Consider the following 21,550-nt stretch of genomic DNA (forward strand, 5'->3'; position numbering starts at 1 on the left):
CAGTGGTTTCTTTTGCATTCTAGTAACATTTTAGGTAAAATAATGTTGAATTTCGGAGACTCCAATGAATGAATATTGGGAGAGTAAGAGATAAATAATTCGTGATTATTACTGCCATATCCCTAGGCTTTTTTTTTTTTTTGCAAAATTTAATACTTTGGTTTAGTTTTTTTGTTTGATGTTTTAGTATGTTTTCTATATATATGCTATATATTTTATATATGTTATATATACATACTGAAGATTCTATTTTAACATGAATTATAAAATTGTTTATGTCAGACTATAGTAATTTTAAAATGTACATTTTACATACATTTTTGAAATTTTTTAGCATATCATGAATTCAGTAAGAACATCAATCCTGAAGACAATACACTGATTGTGTTAAACTTTTAAAGAGTTCGTAAAGTGATTCCTGTATTCTTCCTTTAAAAAAAATAGGTTCTGGAGTTCTCAATGACAGCATGTGTGGTGGAATGCAATTGCTTCCAGATCCCTTATATTCTCTTCCTACTGATAATACTTACCTTTTAACAATAACTTCCACTGATAATGGCAGAATTTTCTTGGCTGGAAAGGATGGCTGTTTATATGAAGTAGCATATCAAGTAAGTCTGGCATTTATAAACATTTTTTTTTCCTCCCTCTTGATGGGGTATAGATTGATAAGCTTTTGTCTTTATTTTCTAATTATATAAGTACATTAATATATTCTTACGGAAGGTGGTCAAACATACAGTTTAAGTTGTAGCCCTTCATGGCTACACTATACCTATTAAACCCAGTCCTCTCTCCAGAGGTAACAGCCATTATCAGTTCTTTACATGTTTTTGTAGAACATGATACATAACATCTTTGAGTACTGGAGTGGGTTGCCATTGTCTTCTCCGTTTGATTACCTATAAATATGTTTTAAAATATCTATATGTATGTATTTGTGTGTGTGTATACACATATACAAACATATAGTGTACTTCTGTGTATGTTTTTCCTTGGATTATTGCTTATGTTTTGTTTCATAATTGACTTTTTTTTTTCCTTTGTTGTTTTTTTGCCAAGTCACATGGTTTTGTGGGATCTTAGTTCCCCAGTCAGGGATTGAAACCAACCCCATCAGTGAAAGTTCATGAGTTCTAACTACTGCCCCGCCAGGGAATTCCCCATAATTGGCTTTTTTCATTTAATTTTGTCTTGAAAGTTTTTCCTTGTCAGTATCTGGTAGATAGATAGTTGTTACGCTTTGTGTTGATGCATGATTGTCCATAAAATGAATGTACATGATTTATTTAACAGCTCTTTTCTTGAAGGACTTCTAGGTTTTTATTACATGTTTCACAAATAATGATATAATAAGTGTTCTTCTGCAAGCCTCCTTGTACACATGTGTGGATATTTTCTAGTGTGGAGACTTTGAATTCTAATAGTTGTGTTGTCAGGTATATGTATTTCAACTTTTATGTTTTCCTTGTTCCCTATTACGAATTGTAGACTCTGAGCAGCATCTGTGATTGTATCCCTTTCCCCTCTCTCCTCACTCTTAACACTGGGATTTTCAAACTTACTCACTTTGATCTATCAGAAGAAAATTATTTGTTTTTTTATTACTAGCTGGGTTGAGCATCTTTTCATGTGTTTTGGGTCATTTGTGTTCTCTCTACTCTGAAATGTCTTTGTTCCAGTTGCTTCTTTTTTTCCCCTTTATATTGTTGCCTTTTTCATAAGTTAAAGGGTAGGAAACTGAGAAGATAAATGGTCTCATAGTCATCAGTCAGTCAGTTCAGTCGCTCAGTTGTGTCCGACTCTTTGCGACCTCGTGAATGGCAGCACGCCAGGCCTCCCTGTCTGTCCCCAACTCCTGGAGTCCACTCAAACCCATGTCTATCAAGTTAGTGATGCCATCCAGCCATCTCATCCTCCATAGTCCCCTTCTCCTCCTGCCCTCAATCCTTCTCAGCATTAGGGTCTTTTCCAGTGAGTCAACTGTTCCCATGAGGTGGCCAAAGTTGTCCTACAACTAATTAATGGCAGAGATAGGATTAGAACTGAGGTTAGTTTTTTATGTTACGTTGTATCTCTTCCTTACCCAGTTTCTCTTGGTTTTGTTCGCTATTCAAAAAGGTTCTGTTATAGATTTAAGTATGGCAGAACTCGATGATTGAGGGGCAGACTGTAGATTATGATGGGGGTGGCTACTATTTTTTAAATGTCCATTTAGCAGTAGTGGGAAGAGATAAAAATACCTCTATCTTATGTACTTTTGACACTTACAAACTATGGCTATTATTTCCTTGCTTGCTTTCAAATAGACATTTTTAAGATAAAGTGAATTCACTAACATAGCAGTGTTGAGGTTGCTGGAATAGACATAGCTGGTTTAATTGAGAGCAGTGATTTTAGTCAAATACATTTTTAAATTTTTAATTACAGGACTAAGCTCAGTACTTGCTTTGAGTAGTATGTCTTTATTTGCAGTTATTGGTATTTCACTAAGATTTGAGAATGCTTGTAAACATGAGTATATAGTAGTTGCTGTGATGGGGGTACCTACCTACATTTACAAGTCTTCTTTCATTTTTTTAAGGCAGAAGCAGGTTGGTTTAGCCAGAGATGTAGGAAAATAAACCACTCAAAGAGCCCACTTTCTTTCCTTGTTCCTTCATTACTACAGTTCACATTCTCAGAAGATGGTAAGTAGAAAATAAATCCAGCAAACAAAAAATTTTAACAAATTATTGACTTAACATTTTCTTAAATTCTCATTCTTAATTGAAAAAAATTTGTTGTATATTTTTATGGTCTTTTAAAGGGAGAAGGGATGATAAAACAGAGACAGCATGAGTTTTAGTACTAAATTCCTGTAAATGTAGCACCTTAGAACATGTGTCTGCTGCAACTATGTGTACTTAAACCAACCATGTCTGTATGTGAGAGAGTTAGACATTCAGACATTTAATACATGTTTAGCCCCCTCTAAAAGAAATTCCCAGCATAAAATGAATATATCTGAGTTTTTAATGAGAGATATAGTCAGGTAAAGTAATTTTTAAATGCTTCAGTAAGGTAAGATAAAAGCACCTAAAAATGTTAATATGACTGAATTTTTAAATTATTTATTTTAAACAATGATATATTAGAAGTTTCTTGAAGGAATAGACCAGGTAGAACTATTTTGCATGTGTTTAGCATATAGTAAATTAATGTTCATTAAATGTTTGTTAAAGGAAGGAATAATTTGAAACTTGGTTTTGATTTGGCTTGAAAAATTAATTTAGAAGACAGAAAAACTTATTTATGATGCTATTAGCCCAGTCACAGTATTTGATATTTGCCTTTTTTTTTTCACATGATGTCTGCCCTAAATGCTTCGTGGCTTTGTTCTGGTGCAACTCTCCGAAGATTTATCTATAAAACAGCAGTTTTAATTTGTTGTAAGCAGCTACTGTGTTTGATTTGATAATCACTGGGATTTTTCTTTTGTTTTATTTTAGATCCTATTGTTCAAATTGCAGTTGATAATTCAAGAAATATTTTATATACACGATCTGAGAAAGGAGTAATACAGGTAAGTATTAATATTTTGCCACCATATAAAAGTGGAAGAACATCCCTGTTTTTAAGAAAGAAGACCTAGTCACTCTTGGCTTTTCTTATGAAGTGTGTGCTTTAAAAAAAAAAAAAAATTCCCAAGGTACTTCTTAGGGCCCTAAATTTCTGAATGTTTTCCTACCTATATGAACTAGCTGAATTAAAGAATCCCTAAGAAAGAAAGTTTATTTAAAAGAACATTTGTAAAATGTATACAGTTTATAATCATGTCTTAAGTGGGTATAATTTTTTATTCACAGGTGTATGATTTGGGCCATGATGGACAAGGAATGAACAGAGTTGCCTCAGTGTCACAGAATTCTATTGTCTCTGCTGCTGGTAATATTGCTAGGTAATATGTAACTTATTGTCAGACATTTCATTTGCAGGCATAATTATATTAGTTATATGCAGTATACTAAAACTACTCCCTCTTCAAAATATCTCTAGAAGGTAAGGAATGTTGGAGGAAATGACATTCTATTTTATGTTGGAAACAGTTCTTAAAGATGCTTCCTTTTGTTCTTAAGTTGGATGGTTTGAAACATGAGGCAGACTGGTTTTTCAGTGAAAAGGACACCTTGACCTGTGTTTTTCCTTGGAGTTTAAAATTATGCTCCAAAAGGTCTGTGCAGGTATTACAGGTATTATGACTAGGAAACCAGAAATCTCAAAGTATGTCCCTGTTTGTAAGTACTCCACCCTTTAACACATCTACATAGTAGTTTCATTGGTCTGATAAGTGACACAAGTACCATTTGGGAACACAGAATTTCAGAATTGTATTATTCTCACTGTCTACTTAGGGAAATTGAAACTAAGAGCTATTACAATTTGCCTGAGGTCTAAACTCCTAAATAAGTGCTGAGACCCATCCTAAAAGCCAAGTCTTCAGACACTGTACACTGCTGTTTGCATATGTTACAACTGACTTGGCTGCAGAAGTTTTCTTCACATAACACCTCACTTTTCAGATTCTGTTGTCTGTGTGTCTGGGTCACTGCTGTGGTCAGATATCCTAGTGATAGCATGTTTTCTTTGCTCTTCAATGACCAAGAAATTCTTTAGGCAGACAATTTAAAAGGAAGAGTTTTCTTTTTTTTCTCCTGGTTTTTTTTTGGGGAGAGTTTTTCAAATCCACAGAAAAATGAAAAAAATAGCAAGATAAACACTGATATACCCTTTATCTAAATTTACCAGCTGTTAACATTTTGCTTCATTTGCTCACTGTTTTGACCTATATGGGGGCTTCCAGGTAGCACTAGTAGTAAAGAACCCACCTGCCAATGCAGGAGATGTAGGAGATGCGGGTGTGATCCTTGGGTGGGGAAGATCCCCTGGAGGAGGAAATGGCAACCCACTCTAGTATTCTTGCCTGGAGAGTCCCATGGGCAGAGGAACCTGGTGGACTACGGTCCATGGGGTTGCCAAGAGTCATGTAGGACTGAGCATGTGCACACACGACACACATAAACACACACATACACATGACCTATATGAAAGTAAGTTGCAGACATGACTTTCATCCTTAAGTCCTTCACTTTCCATATCCTAAGCTCTTATATACTGTATTATCATTACCACATCTAAAAAAATGAACAGTTTTATGTTCTAATTGTATAGTCCATATTAAAATTATTGTCTCCCACATCTTTCATAGCTATTTTTCTTTACATTTTTCTCCACATTCAGTCATAGCTCATGAGCTACACTCGTCATTAGTTTGTCTCTTTAATATAAAACAGAAGTCCAATTGCCCTTTTCAAATGTTAACATTTAGGAGGGAGGGACAGGAAAGTTATTAGTAGCATATCCCAGTTTCTGAATTTGTCTTATTTTCCCTATTTATAGATTCAGGGTAATACTATTTTAACTAGTATTACATAGATGATGTGAACTTCATAGAGCATTACATTGAGGTACATAATACCAGTTTTGGTTTTTTTTTCCAATTTTCCTATTGATTGATTAACACTTGATTAAGATTGTATTCACCAGAGCTCTCCATTATAAAGATTCACTTGTTCCCCTTCTTAATATTTGCAATGATATTTTAATGCTCTAAGAACAACTTGTTGTTGAACCATTTACCCAGTGGACTTAGCCTTCTCTTATAGTCTTTGAAAAAAGGATTATTCTTAACATTGTTAGTATGAAAAACACAGAATCGAGGGTTTTTGTTAGTTCTTGCTGCTGTTGGATTGCTTTCTAAAAACTACTCTTAAAATATTTTAGCATACTTAAACATGTAAGAATCCTGGTGGAATGTGTTCCTGGTAATTTAATAGATAAATTTAAAAAATAAAGTTCAGCTTTTCTTTCTTCTAGGACCATAGATCGTTCTGTTTTTAAACCAATTGTTCAAATAGCAGTGATTGAAAACTCTGAATCACTAGACTGTCAGTTACTGGCGGTCACACATGCAGGTATGTTGTTTTATTTATTTGTGTGCTATTACTGTGATAACTTTATAATCTTCAGGTTTGGAAATGTATGACTGCAAATGAGTTTCTATTTCTGTATCAGTTTTGTCAAGCTATATTAATAATTCATAAAATGAAGGCTTTTGAAAAATCAAAAGATTCTTCAGGCTCTGTCTCCTGATTTTATGGATGTAAAACCAGGCCTGAAAGGTAAAGTGGCTATTATTTAGTGGCAGAGTCTGGTCTTAAAGTTGTAGACTCTTTCTGGTGAAATGTGTTGATTTATCTCCCAGTTCCAAGTGGTGTTGCCTTAGAAACCACTCCAGCTAGGAGAGTGCGTGGGGACTTCAGATCAGTCAGGAGAGTGAGATGTGACTTGAACAGAATTCTCTGTTTTTCTCTGGAGTTTCAGTACCATGTGTGCCTTGTGTCTTTTATTTCCTGTTAATGACGGATAATTTTATTCCATGATCAGGTGTAAGGCTGTATTTCAGCACTTGTCCGTTCAGACAGCCATTGGCACGACCTAATACATTGACACTGGTCCACGTCCGCCTTCCTCCTGGATTCTCTGCATCTTCAACTGTGGAAAAGCCTTCAAAAGTACATAAAGCTCTTTATAGTAAAGGTAAATTCTGAAACTGTCAGATGGAATATTAGATGCTTAAAGTTTTTAAAATTAGATTGCCTTGTGAGGCATTTGAAAATAACAAGGAAACTTCCAATAAAATTCAGAAAATTTTGAATTTTTGTATCCAGTTTATTTTTTTAATTAGCTTTTATTTCAAATTTTTTAAATGTCAATTTTTTTCATTGACATATGTCATTCATATATATATATAAATACTGTAGTTTTTAATATTTAAGTGCTTTTTAAGTTGTTTTGAACTTAAAAAGTACTTGTATATGAACTCACTGGTCAAAATCGGTGTTACATCCATTGTAACAGACTTTGAACTTTGTTTTTTCAGGATGGTTAGGAAAACTCGAATGACTTTTCTGATACCATTTGTCCATGTATTCATGGATATGGAGAATTTTCCATCCAGGAATATGAAATTTTGATGATGAACTCTTGGATTCATAATTAACTTTAAAAACTGAGATTCTAATTAAACATCAAAACTAGAAAAACCTGTGTGTGCTTTTCTCCAATGTGAGAAAGCATTTGTTAATTTATTTTGATTTTCTAATAATTTTAAAGCGTTTTCTGTACTTACTCTACTATGTCTTCTAATATTTTATTTTTCAACACCCAAATGAAACTTGCCTTTACAAATGGAATTTTTTCAAGTACATTGTAACATGCAGCTTCACAGCATATAATTGAGATACAATTTTTACATACCATAAAATTTATCCTTTTAAATTGTACATTCTGGTAGTGTTTAGATTATTCACAGAGTTGTATAACCATCACTATTATCTAATTTCAGAATGTTTTCATCACTCCTAATGTTTCATCATTAGCAGTCACTCTGCTGCTAATGGGTGAAGAGTTCCTAATAAGAAGTCCTTTTGCCATCCTTATGCCAATATCCCACTGTGATTACTATTGCTTTGTCATAAGTTTTAAAATTCCCATTTCAACATTTTTTTTTCAAGATTCTTTTGACTATTCTAGAACTCTTTGTCATATAAATTTTAGAATCAGTCTGTCAATTCTGCAACTAAAAAAAAGCAGATGGGATTTTGATTGTTGAAAATATACATCGATTTGGGGGGTATTCCCATCTTATAAATATTGCCTTCAAATCCATAAATGTGGGATATCTTTCTATTATATTCAGTTATGTGCATGATACAATCAAATTTCAGTTTTTCAAACCTTATACACTAATTTTAAGAAAACATTTTCTTGCTACTTGACATATACTATTCTCAATTTCTTACAAGCTAGTTACATAGCTTAATAATTAATTAGGATCCCATCACCTATAGTCAGCCAATGGACTCAAGGTTAATATCACTAAACTCAGAATGAAGTGAGCAAATTAGTGGGAGGAATTGGAACTGAGCTTAGGAAAGCATATTTCAAAACCAAACTATAATGTCAGCTAATATTGCTTAGGTAATTCTTCATAGTATATTTATCTCTGCCATTCCACTAGTAACTTCATCATTTTTTATTCATGGAGTATTTGAATTAACCAGTACATGAACTCTATTTCAATGAATATTACATACCATTGATTGTAAGTCAACAATTTTTTATGTACTAAATACTTTCTTTAAATGTAATAATTAAATTAATAAGTTCATTGTAAACATATACTAACTTTAGAAATGTACAAATAATTTGTATTTATCTGAAAGAAATAACATTTACAGTCTAGAACATTTAATGATACTACCCTAGCACTGATTATATGTCATTTTAGAGGATTTATTTTTTATTTTGCAACTTGTTTACTTATAAAGATTAATATGTATATTTATGTATCCATACTAATGTTACAAACATTATTACGATTATTATGGAGGTGTATTTGACATCCTATAATGAGATTTTTATGTATTAAACTTTTAGGTATTCTGCTGATGGCAGCGTCAGAAAATGAAGATAATGATATTTTGTGGTGTGTTAACCATGATACATTTCCTTTCCAAAAGCCAATGATGGAAACTCAGGTGAGTTATCTTGAGAGATTTTAAATAATTTATTACATAATTTTAAGTGAAAAACAAAACTAGGAGAAGCTTTATCTTTTGACTTATTACTGTTTGCTTCTAATAATCTTATGTGATTAGCAGTCTTACTGAAAAGAAGTATATACTGTTTGTTCTTTGTTTTTCCTCTCTAAGATAAGAAGTCATTATGGTACTCAGTAAAAAAATCTTTAAAGAAAACATTGGAACCCGTTTAGAATATTTTCATAAGGTACCTGAAAATACTTAGATCATTCTGAAATTATCTTTGTCCCATTTGAATATGTTATATTTTTAGTTACTATGAGGCCATCTATTTTAGTTATGACTTAGAATTTTATTCTTATGATCTCTTTAATTTGTAGTTCTGTCTAAATATTTAACTTTTTTCTTTTAATTATAGAAAATTTCAAACATATGCAAAAATAGAATGGTAAACTGAACCCCACATTAAGGAGTTACCCTTCACTCCATCTTGTTTGATCCCTTTGTCCTGCATATACAAATGTATATACACAAACACATAATTGTGTTTTAAAAGTAAATATTAGCACATACTCCATGAAGTCAATGGAGAGGTCCTGGGAGAAAGATGTGGCCCCCACCTATCCCGGCCCAGCACCACACCTGGGCCACTCATCCCAGCCCTGAAGGTGCTGAGAAGAGGCCAGAGATGCTCCGTCCTCTAGTGTCCCCTGTTCCACTTCCATCTGTCCTCCTAGATGCACTAGCATAGCTCCTGTTACCTGCACCTGGAGGCTATTGATCAAAGCAGATCAACCAACCCCCACTAGGGTCTGAATGTCTGAGAGTCTCTTTGGAGCCATCTCTTTAAAGGCATTTTGGCTCTAATTGTCCCTGGCTGCTTTTGGTCATTCTCAAACTGAATCCTCTTGTCAGGCAAAGTGGGAAAAGGTATGTGTAGATGGGTAGAGAAAGACCCCAATCCTAGGAAGGGGGAACATGGTTTGAATGGGCTCTTCCAAGTTTCTGACGTGGCCTAAGCAACTGGGGTAGAGGCAGGTAGGTATAGAGACAAGGAGCACCTTTCTCAAAATCTTTTCTTTATCCTTCAGGGTTTACTGAGCACATACTGTATGCCTCATTCTGTGATAGACTATAAGGATTTAGAACTCGAGAAGATATAAACCCTGTCTTGATGGGAGCACAGTGTTAGGGGGTGCAGGTTTGAAATCTGGCTCCATTTTCTCAGGGCAGTGACTCAAAGGACTTAATATGTCTCTGGCCCTCAATTTCCTCATCTATAGTAGTTTTAATATTAATAGTACCTACCTGTATGGGGTGAAAGTGGGATTAAATGAGTTCATGTGTTCAGAGTGCTCAAAATACTACCTGGCACATAGGAAGTACTTGATAAATGTTAGCTATTATTTGTTTTTGTTTTTAAAGTAGGTACTATGCATCATATCACTTCATCTGTATACTTGAGTTCTCAAAAATGTGGACTTAAAAAACAAATGTAAATCCAGCTCATGAACATTAATAATCAAATTGTAGTCTCCCCAAGACACTTATAAAAGACATTAGGACAATGGGAAAAATTCTGTATTGACTGGGCATTAGATTGTATTAGAGAAATGTTAATATTCTTACATGTTAGAATAGTTTTATGGTTATGTAAGAGGACATCCTTATTTTTAAGAGATGCATGCAAATATATTAACATTTAATGGTGACATGGTATTCATAACTTTCAAATAGTTCAGTAATTCAAAAAATATAAGAAGAAAAAAGAAAGCAAATATGGCAAAATGCTATCAATTGTTGAATCTGGGTATCAGGCATACATGGACATACAGTGTACTTTCAACATTTTATTGATGCTTTAAATTTTTTATAATATTTTAGAAGACCAGGATACTTTTTTTAAAAGAATATCTTAGTTTAGAAAGCAAATATAACTTCAGAAGAGAGCAAAACTATGTGTTAGGAAATTTGAGCACTGAACCTACCAGTGTAGATCAGTTCACTCTGGAAAGAAGGTAGAAGGTATGTAGTCTTTGGTTATTGAAAAAATTGTAGTTATAGTATATAATATATATAGTTTATCTTAAGAAAAATTTGCCTTTTTCTTCTAGTATGAAAACATTATTTACTGTCATAGAAGATGCTCAATCAAAATAATAAGTATTAAAAAATTAAATACTGACTTTTAAGAATATTCACCCTAATGTATTATTAATTTATTAAATCCTACATTTATTCAAAGATTGTATCCTTTTTAGAAGATTTTGCTTTATGTAACTTTTATTGTATGTAGACAAAAATTTATTTCTTCTACATAGATGACTACTCGTGTTGATGGTCATTCCTGGGCTCTTTCTGCAATAGATGAGTTGAAAGTAGATAAGATTATCACACCCTTGAATAAGGATCATATTCCAATAACTGACTCACCAGTTGTCGTACAACAGCACATGTTGCCTCCCAAGAAGTTTGTTCTCCTCTCAGCACAGGTACGTGCATATCCTGTTAAGGTAGAGACGAAAAGAAGCCGTATTTAATGTTTTTGTCAAAGTATTCTGCAATAGTTGCTTAGTAGAGTCATTTACTTAAGCACTTAGGAATGTTTACTCTTAAAATATTCTCAAGGAATAGTTATAAATTCCAAAAATGCAACAAAAAGAACTCACTCTTTACAAAATAGTATACAACATATTTTAGTATTTATTTTTTGAGTAGTAATGCATTGACAGAATTCCAGTGGTAAACCGACGGGTATACACAATAAAATCTCCCTTCTGGTTTGGGTCCCCTCCTTGCAGACTCCCATGTCATCAGAATTTGTATCTTTCCAGAGATACATTATAAATATACAAATAATACAAATATATTTATAAACAAATAATAGCATGTGTGCTGCTTTTTATGTTTCAAAGATATATTTTAGACATCTTTCCATATTGATATTAGGACTTTCTCATTCTGTTTTATATTTGAAAGGCATTCCCTTTTATGGATGTACCATTTTTAACTAGGTCCCTATTAATGGATCATCTTTTGCTGTTAAAAACAATGCTACAAACTTGTGCTTGTATAATTTCACATGTGTGAGTAGAGCTATAGAATTGCATCTTCTGGATTAGAAAGTATGTGTATTTATCAATTTGATAGATGTTTCTGGTTCCCCTGTATACACACAGTTACCATCAGTGACTGCTGAGTCTGTTTCCTTACATCCTCTGCAAGTACAGTAGCCCATCTTCTTAAGAGTGAGGTTGACGGTCTTCTCTAGTGTTTATTTTTCTGTGAATTGTCTGCTCCGATTCTATACCTGCTTCTCTATTGAGTTTGTCTTTTCGATTTATAGAAACTCTATATATTTAAGGGAACTTTTTGTGAATTAGGCTCAAACATTTTTTCTGGTTTGTCATTTGATTTTCTTTATTGAGTTTTTTTTTTTTTCCCCCCATGTGAATAGGTTTATAAGTAGTGGAAATATTCTGTTATTTGGGGGAACTTCTGATACAGTTTTTTTTTTTTTTTTAAAAAGCTTCCACACTCTAAGTTCTTGAAATCTTTCACCCATAGTTTCTTTTAGGACTATTCTGTTAAAGTTTTATTTTGTCCTTTCTGTTTGGAATTTAACCTGGTTTTGGTATGACTATGGATCCAGCTTCAGTTTTTTCTGAAGTGGACATACTTGTGCCTTTGTGATTAATGGGTAATCTAATTTTGACCCTTTGGTTTGAGGGGCAGCTTTTATTATATATTAAATTCTAATATTTACTTGAGCTTGTATCAGAACTTTCTACTTTGTTCCACTTATCTGACTATTCATGTATTAGTACTATGCATTAGCTAAAGGTGTATAAAGCTTCACTTAAGTTTTCCATATGGATATATAGATCTAGGGTGACTTGGGAGTTGAAATGTAGATGAGATGATCTTTTTGACCAGTGTACTTTGTGTTCTTGAAGTTTTTTTGTTGTTTTTTTTTAAGGTAGGGTCCGTTGCTACTAGCCATTCTTAGTAAATCTATTATTCATCTTCTTTTTTTATTTAACTTCTTAGGGGAGTCTTATGTTTCATAAACTTAGACCTGTGGATCAACTGAGGCATCTACTTGTGAGTAATGTGGGTGGAGATGGAGAAGAGATTGAAAGATTCTTTAAATTACATCAGGTAATTATTTGTAATTTTTTTTAATGTGATGATGTTTTAAATGATGAGAATGATAGCTACATTTTATGTAAGTTAGGATCAAAATGCTGGGATTAATACTAGTCTTCCTTCTTTGCCTTAATCATATATGTACTGGTATTTGGGAACAGGATTAATATGCTATAAGGTTTATGGTAAATGCTCATATTTTTTATTCTGTTGATAAATTTGTATCATTAAAATGTACTAGTAAGAGTGTGATGGTCAATTTATATGACAAATGTATTTTTATTAAAGGACAAGACGTTTATAGATAAATGGATAACCAACAAGGACCTGCATTATAGTATATGGAGCTCTTCTCAATGTTATGTGGCAGCCTGGATGGGAGGGGAGTTTGGGGGAGAGTGGATACGTGTATATGTATGGCTGAGTACCTTCACTCTTTACCTGAATTTATCACAACATTGTTAATCAGCTATACCCCAATCCAAAATATTAATAAAAAGTTTTCTAAAAAGTAAAATAAAAGATAAGACATTAAAAAAAAATAAGACATTTTCAGATAAATAACTTAAAAAAATTTTTTTTTTTTTTTTTTGCTTAATGACATCAGGAAAAAATTAGGGGTAACAGTGATGGGGACTTTAGTATTTTAAAACCATAACTAGAAATGATGAAGTAATACTAGGAATGCTTAAAGTCAGGAATATCAGATCAAAGTTAAATATACACACTCTAGATTCAAACCAGCTCCACCATCTGAATAGATTACTTGAGTTCTCTGAGCTTCCATTTTCTCATGTGTAAAATATGTATTAAATTATAATATGTGACATGAAGACTAATATGCTTTAAAGTCTTAAAATAGTGCCTGGCACACGGCAAGTACTTAATACATGTTAGCTGTTGTTGTTTTCTAAAAGATTAAAACACCTTGAGAAAAAAAGGAGGTGACTAAACCAGAAACTAAAATAGAATCTAGATAAAAAGAAAAAGAGAACATCCTTTAATAGTGGTGCCTATGAGAAACTTTAAAACCAATAGTGTTTACTTCTCCTTTTTCATACCTGCTGCTTTCATTCATTCAGCAAATATTTATCAAGTACCTGCTGTGTACACAGATTTAAATACTGGATACAGCAGTAAACAAAACTTCATTCAAAATGTTTATGTTTACTCTAAGGGAAGATAATTCTTTTTTTTTACAGGAAGACCAGGCTTGTGCAACTTGCCTTATTCTTGCTTGTTCCACTGCTGCCTGTGACAGAGAAGTATCTGCTTGGGCTACTCGGGCTTTCTTCAGGTATGTTTATCACTTTGCTCTTGTTTTTGGCCTCCTTTTTTTTAATGGATACATTGGCTAATATGGTCGTTACAAAACATTTAAGTGACCATACAGGCAAGTTAGTAAAATTTATTTGCAAAACGATGAAGTCTAGAAAGGTGATAATATACCTGGAAACACCTTGATGAGCATAATTTATGCATTGTAACCCTTTCTCTGGAGTCTCTTCTCCAACTTCTTTTGTCTGGTCTTCTTTCTACCTCAGTTAACTATCTCATTTGTCTTTTCTACTTTCTCAAAGACTATAGCAGTTCTGCTCTATGTGTATCATTTGCATGGAGAGATTCTGCATCAATCACTTCAAGGAAACTTGGGTATCAAAGAGATATTGTTTGGAAAATATTTAGCTAAGAATAAATTTAAAATGCAATTTTTAAAAAGAATTTTTTGAGTAGTCTAACCATAATTCTAGTGTGGGAGTTATAGTACCGTACACTCATTAAATAAATTCTATGCTTCACAGACCCTTTTTTAGAAATTGCCAAAGTCCCTTATAATTCTTCTTGGTAGCAGTTTCAAGTCAACATTTACTAAATAAGTATTTTATTAGGTATCTATGTGTGTATTTCACTGTCAGCATGATGCATTGAAGTCACTTATGTTTAAAGCATTTATCCTGAAGCTAAGCAGAACTTGAAACAAGTCCAGCTTTTAAGGTGGATAGTTTCACTGAATAAACTCAGCCCCTGTTGTCATAAAAATAGGTACGGTGGTGAGGCACAGATGAGATTTCCAACCACTCTCCCCGCTCCGAGTAATGTCGGTCCCATCCTGGGCTCTCCTGTCTACTCCAGTGAGTATGAAACACTGAAATTATTTCTAACAGAGCTTGAATTGTAAAAGCTTTGTAGCATATTTTAGGGCTTCCCAGGTGGCTCAGTGGTAAAGAATCTACATGCCAAGGCAGGAGACACAGGAGATGTGAGTTTGACCCCTGGGTCGGGGAGATCCTCTGGAGTGGGAAATGGCAGCCTGCCCCAGTATTCTTGCCTGGAAAATATCATGGACAGAGGAGCCTGGTGGGCTACAGTCCATGGGGTCACAAAGAGTCGAACAGCACTGAGCACACCTAGAAACATATTTTAATGGATAAAAAATTTTGTTATGTTTTCTTTTCTGGTACTGGATTGTTAGGGAATAATTCTATAGATGTCTGATTAGAATTATATATAGTGAATCCTTAATGTATACTGGGCAACAAAATAAGATGTAAGCAGTAGTATTTACAGAACTCATTTGTTACTTATTCAACAGGAAAGAGTTGAGTGATTTAATAATAAACTCCCTCAGTGTTTTTCAAAGTGGGAATTGTTAGAAAATTGCTAGGAAATGGGTCCCTAATTCTTGAATATATTATGAGGGGTGCCCCTCCTTACTCTTACATTTAGAAACAGTTTCTGTGTCTGATTTTGATCAGATTCAAAAAACTGGGAGATAATTTTATCAGTCTTTATATTGTTTTCTTTTTAGGTTCTCCTGTTCCTAGTGGTACTCTGTATCCAAATCCATCCTTCTTAGGAACACCATCTCAAGGTACCTGTTTTCTCTGTTTGAGGATGCTATTACTATTCTTTTTGGAGCCATCATTATGAATTATTATTCTAAACACTTAACTTGTCCTATTCCCCTGAAAATAATGTAATTTAATAGAAGTGGCATCCAAACAAGCGTTGGCATTCGGCCGTAAATGCCTTTACTTAGCCTACCTAGAGAGCCCCCTTTGTGAGTACCAGGATTTAATCACCAGCCCTGAACTAACTGACCTCTTTTACTCCCACCATTAAGATGCAGTGATTGCAAGCTTGCTTTCCTTTTCATCCTGCATTGCCACACTTGAAAGCCAACCTGGGTCCCAGTTCCTAACCAAGTCTAAGTCTCTCTTGTCAAGGAAAATCAAATTAAATAGCTGTTTATTTCAGTATTTTTGTAACTGTTTTTCCTTTGGGCCCAGGTACAACTGACTTGGGTTTTTGAGAATTCTGTATGTTTACGGTTAAATTTTGAGATTTGATTTTCTTATGTGTGTACAAGGTGTCCACCCTCCTGCCATGTCTACTCCAGTGTGTGCTTTGGGAAGCCCAGCAACTCAGGCCACAAGTATGAGTTGTATGGCTGGACCAGAGATTGTGTACTCTGGAAAACACAATGGTATTTGCATTTACTTTTCTCGAATCATGGGGTAAGTTTTTCATAGCATAATTAACTATTGCTCATCTTGTTCCATTTTGTACAGTTGAACATTTTTAGCTTCAAATTTGGAACATCATTTATTCCTACTAAATTTTACTTATAGTTTAAGCTCACTTGTCCATTAATAAGATGGTTTTCTGTCATTCAGCTTTTATATCATCTAACCATCAAATTATATTTGTTACTATGTTTCACATATGTATATGTGTCTTCAAAATACATCTACCTATATTAACATGGAGTGTAACAAACCACTCCATAATATGAAATCAGCATTGAGGTAGGAGAGTTCTACTCAGCTCTCTGGCACATGTTCAGGGTTTTGTTTGTGTGTTGGTCTAGAGTGGTCTCAGCTGGGACAGCTGGATTGCTCTCTTATTCTCTAGCAGGCTAGTCAAAGATCATTGACTTGGTGGTGGCAAGGTTCCATGAGACAGAGTAGAAACTTGCAGAGCCTCCTGATGCCTAGGCTCAGAACGGGCCTATCATTTCCACCTCGTTTACTTGTCACGGGGACATCTCTGAGCCACCCCAGGTTCAAAAGATGGGAAATAGACTCCTCGTTATAAAACAGGCATCAGAGTCATATTGTAAAGAGGCTAGGTGCAGGGAGTAGGTATAGAATTACAGCCATTTTGCAGTCATTCTGCTGTATCCACTTAACTATCATGTCTGGTGTATGTTTTTCTTAAATTTGAGATGTATTCTTTCACATGAATCATTTTGCTTAAAAATGTGAAACAGTGCAGAACTCATAACTCAGAAGTTCCTTGTTTACAACTTATTACCCAGAGTCTTTGATTTTCCTCAGCAGTATTTCATTATCTGAAATGACATCAAGTTTGGAAATTTTCCTGTTTTTTTTGTTGTTGTTATTCTTTCAGATAACTTAGTAAAATGTTAATTGAAGTCATTGCCACACTTTAAAAACTAAATAAACACACAGCAAAAGGATTTACAACATATTGTAATGTTTTTATTCATCTATAGCACAATCATTAAAACATTTTTTTTCCAGAAACATATGGGATGCCAGTTTAGTTGTGGAGAGAGTATTTAAGAGTGGCAACAGAGAGATCACTGCAGTAAGTGTGTTGTATAATAGTATTCCATCATCTCTATGTAACCAGTTTATATTTTCAGTGGATAAGTAGATCATTTCATATTTCTTAATGTTATAAACAGCATGCAATGATTATTCCTTCATGTATGTGTTTGTGTACTTGTTCAGTAAACTGTTCACCCCCTGAATTACATCTCAAGCTCTGTCACTTGTTAACTGATGAGTGAATTTAACATTCAGAGCCTGATAACTTAAAGTAAAATGAGAATGTATCTTCCTTGTAACATTGTTATGAGGGCTAAATAGAGTCAGTCCTGGTACTTAATATTGCTCAAAATTACTGTTTAATATTTTGCTTACATGCCTCCAAATTCCATGAACATAGCACTAAATCCCATGCATTGGCATACTTTCCAGAATGCTTTAAGAAATAGAAATTTGTATTATCATAAATTCAAGTAATAAAAATTTTTTAATGTGAAGTGTATGTGCAACTTATTTTAAGCTTTTTTCTTTTTCCAATGTAAAAATATCAAATATATTTTTAGCTGTGATACTCTTAAAATTCACATTTCTAAGAATCAGAGTGTATTTACTTAATATATGATTCCATTTATGTGAATTTTGAACAGGCAAAATCAATCTATACTTTTTTTTGGTAGAGGTAATAAAAGTGGTTGCTTACCTAGAAGATAGAATGACTAATGACTAGAAAGGGGCAATAGAGAACTTTCTTGGGTATTGGAAATATTCAGTATTGTGGTCTGGGTGGTGACTCTTAAGATGTAAAAAGCTATCAAAGTGTTCACTTAAGATTTGTGCATTTTACTGTCTGTAAATTATACCTGATTAACCAAAGCAGCAAGGGTGGAATGTGGGTGTCTAGCCCTTTATTTTGGTCACCAAGTATAAATTAAGGAATAACTTTTCTATTTGTGAAGATAGGGTACCTCAAAATTAAAATTCAATATTTATTATGCATATATAGAGTATATGTTTTTTATGGATACTCTTTTTCATTGTTTTTACATTTTTGAAAATATTTCTTCGTTTTCAGATTGAAAGTAGTGTTCCCTCCCAACTGCTGGAGTCAGTGCTACTAGAACTGAAAGGTTTGCAAGAATTTCTAGACAGAAACTCCCAATTTACTGGAGGACCATTAGGAAATCCAAAGTAAGAATAAGTAAAATTTATTTCCCTTTTTGTCCCTGAGATTTAATTTACATATTATAAAATTTGTCCTTTTAAAAAAAGTTTCATGGTTTTTAGTATATTCATAAAGTTAAAATTTCATCACCATTATCTAATTCCAGAATAGCTGTATCACACCAAAAAGAAACCTTATACCCATTAGCAATCACTCCCTATCTTAATAACAAGCAAAAGTAACAAAAATACCAAAAACTGCCTTAGATGACAAACGTTTATTTTTTGTAGTTCTGGAGGCTGGAAGTATGAGATAGAGTGTCAGCATGGTTCAGTTCTGGTGAAGACCTTCTTCCTGGTTTGCAGACAGCTGCTTGCTTTCTGTGTCCTTATGTGGCAGAGAGAGAACCAGACCCAAAGTTCTCCACTTTCTTTTTGTAAGGGTAGTAATCTCATCATGGGGCTACACCCTCATGACCTCACCCAGACCTAATTACCTTCCAAAGGCACCACCACCAAGTAAAAGAATCTGCCTGCAATACAGGAGACCTGGGTTCGATCCCTGGGTTGGGAAGATCCCTTGGAGAAGGGAGTGGCAACCCACTCCTCTATTGCAGGGAGAATTCCTTGGACAGACCATGGGGTCACAAAGAGTTGGACACCACTGAGCGACTTCTCCTTTCACTTTTTTTCACTTGGATATTTGAGTTTCACTATATGAATTTGGTGGTGCACAAACATGTGGAGTCCATGGCACTCCACAGTTGCCCTTCCCTCAATCCCTACAAATACTAGTCTTCTCGGCCTCTATGGACCTGCCATATTTTGGATCTTTTATGTAAATGAAAATATACAATATGTGACCTTTAGTTTTGGGTTCTTTCTCTTAGTGTAATATTGTCACATGTAGTGTGTATTAGTACTTGGTTTCATTTTTCAGTTTATCATTTGATAGACATTTAACTTGTTTCAGCTTTTTTTTTTTAATTTATTTTTTTGTTTTTTTGAAGTTTAGTTGATTTACAGTATTGTGTGCTTAAGCTTTTTGACTATTATGAATAATGCTGATATGAACTTTCCTGTAGAAGTTTTTGTGTGGACACACATTATAAAAGTGATATTAAAAAAAAAAGAAAAAAGTGATATAAACTTGTAAAAAATTCACATCACTCCCCCAGTGAATTAATTTGAAGTGACAGTGTAAACTTTTAATCATACGTGAATACACATTTCTTTTTTTAGTACAGTTTTTTAAAAGTAACACTTCATTTACAGTTATTAAAAAATATTTGGCTGTATTCGTGTGTCCTACAGGACATTTCCTTAGCCTTTCACCCAGTAGTTTGTACCTCTCACTCCCCTACCCCCATATACTGACCATCCCCCAGCTCTACTCATAGCCTCTAGTTCTCTATATCTGTGAATCTGCTTCTGTTTTGTTATATCCAGTAGTTTGTTGTATTTTTTAGATTCCACATGTGAGTGGTAATCAGTATTTGACTTATTTCACCAATCCATCCATGTTACTGCCAATGGCAAAATTTTGTCCCTTTTTGTGGCTGAGTAGTAGTTCCACTGTAAAAAAAAAAAATGGAATCTAAGTAGTCATACTTTTGTGAAACATTGTTTACATTCAGCATATCCTTTAAGTGAAGTTGCTCAGTTGTATCCAACTCTTTGTGACCCTGTGGACTGTAGCCCACCAGGCTCCTCTGTCCATGGGATTCTCCAGGCAAGAATACTGGAGTGAGTTGCCATGCCCTCCTCCAAGGGATCTTCCCATCCCAGGGATCAAATCCATATCTCTTACATCTCCTGCATTGGGAGGTGGGTTCTTTACCATTAGTGCTATATGTATTGGCTACATGGTATTCCATTATATTCAAGCTATTAGTGGTATAATGCTATTTATAATTTTGAACAACATGAATGAAGAACAAAATGAATGAACAACAAAAAATGTTCATTAGATTTTATCTGTTTCTTGATAATGTAAACAGGTTTCAGTAAGTATTCTTTCTACATGTTTGTGTACTTGTTCAGTAATATTCATATGAATTTCTTTACGAGTAAAATTTGGGGGGTACAAAGATTTTTTAAATGTTGCAATGTAGTATTTGGTTGTCCCCTAAGGTTGTATCAAGTTTTTGTTTATGTTTAGCCTTCGGAATTCTGTTAACTATATTTTAACATGTATATATCCGTTTCTAGACCCTACCACTTTTTAACTCAGTTTATAACCTTTGTCTTTTTGACCCCATCTCAGTTTATTGTTGTTTAGTCGCTGAGTTATGTCTGACTCTTTGTGACCCCATGGACTACAGTATACCAGGCTTCCCTGTCCTTCACCATCTCCCAGAGTTGGCTCAAACTCATGGCCATTGAGTTGGTGATGCCATCCAGCTATCTCACGACCTCCTGCCCTCAATCTCTCCCAGCACCAGGGTCTTTTTTTTCTATTAATGGAAGTATAGTTGATTTATAATATTATATTAGTTTCAGGTGTATAGCTTTGAATTCAGTATTTTTACAGATTATACTCCTTTGAAAGTTATTACAAGATAATGGCTACAATTTCCTGTGCTATACAATACATCCTTATAGCTTATCTATTTTTACACATACCACTTTGTATCTCGTTATCTCATACCTTTACTTTGCCCCTCTCCTTTCCTCTCCCGCTTTGTTTTCTATTGTCTGTGAGTCTGCTTCAGTTTTGCATATACATTTTTAAAGTTCATCATTCTTTTCTTTGCATCCCTGAAGTTGCACTAAGAGCTGAAATAATCAGATTCTTCCCCAAATGCTTTTATTAGCTCATTTCTCTCAATAACCAGTATTTCCTTACAGCTGGTTCTTTTCTTTTTACTTTTGTCCTGAAGTTTTCGAATCTGTTAAATGGGATTCTTAATAATATGTACCTTATAGAATTATTTTAAGTCATTAGTGGGGACAAAAAGCAAGTGTTCGATAGAAGGAAGCTCTGTTATTATCTGTTTACTCTCAGTGAAAATTTAA

General features: G+C 34.0%; 1 protein-coding gene across 1 annotated transcript in view; it reads left to right on the top strand.

Moving 5' to 3' along the window:
* Positions 1–21,550, top strand: part of NUP155 (nucleoporin 155) — a 52,361-nt gene that overhangs the window by 9,540 nt on the left and 21,271 nt on the right. The window contains exons 6-20 of the mRNA XM_043887523.1: positions 445–611; positions 2,585–2,690; positions 3,492–3,565; positions 3,849–3,940; positions 5,917–6,014; positions 6,487–6,639; positions 8,542–8,642; positions 10,967–11,137; positions 12,696–12,806; positions 13,997–14,091; positions 14,838–14,926; positions 15,604–15,666; positions 16,165–16,312; positions 17,342–17,408; positions 18,444–18,559. Of these exons, the coding sequence (XP_043743458.1) occupies positions 445–611; positions 2,585–2,690; positions 3,492–3,565; positions 3,849–3,940; positions 5,917–6,014; positions 6,487–6,639; positions 8,542–8,642; positions 10,967–11,137; positions 12,696–12,806; positions 13,997–14,091; positions 14,838–14,926; positions 15,604–15,666; positions 16,165–16,312; positions 17,342–17,408; positions 18,444–18,559 (1,651 nt within the window). The remainder of the gene's footprint in view (positions 1–444; positions 612–2,584; positions 2,691–3,491; positions 3,566–3,848; positions 3,941–5,916; positions 6,015–6,486; positions 6,640–8,541; positions 8,643–10,966; positions 11,138–12,695; positions 12,807–13,996; positions 14,092–14,837; positions 14,927–15,603; positions 15,667–16,164; positions 16,313–17,341; positions 17,409–18,443; positions 18,560–21,550) is intronic.

Source organism: Cervus elaphus, chromosome 25, assembly GCF_910594005.1.
Source record: "Cervus elaphus chromosome 25, mCerEla1.1, whole genome shotgun sequence".
NCBI lineage: Eukaryota > Metazoa > Chordata > Mammalia > Artiodactyla > Cervidae > Cervus > Cervus elaphus.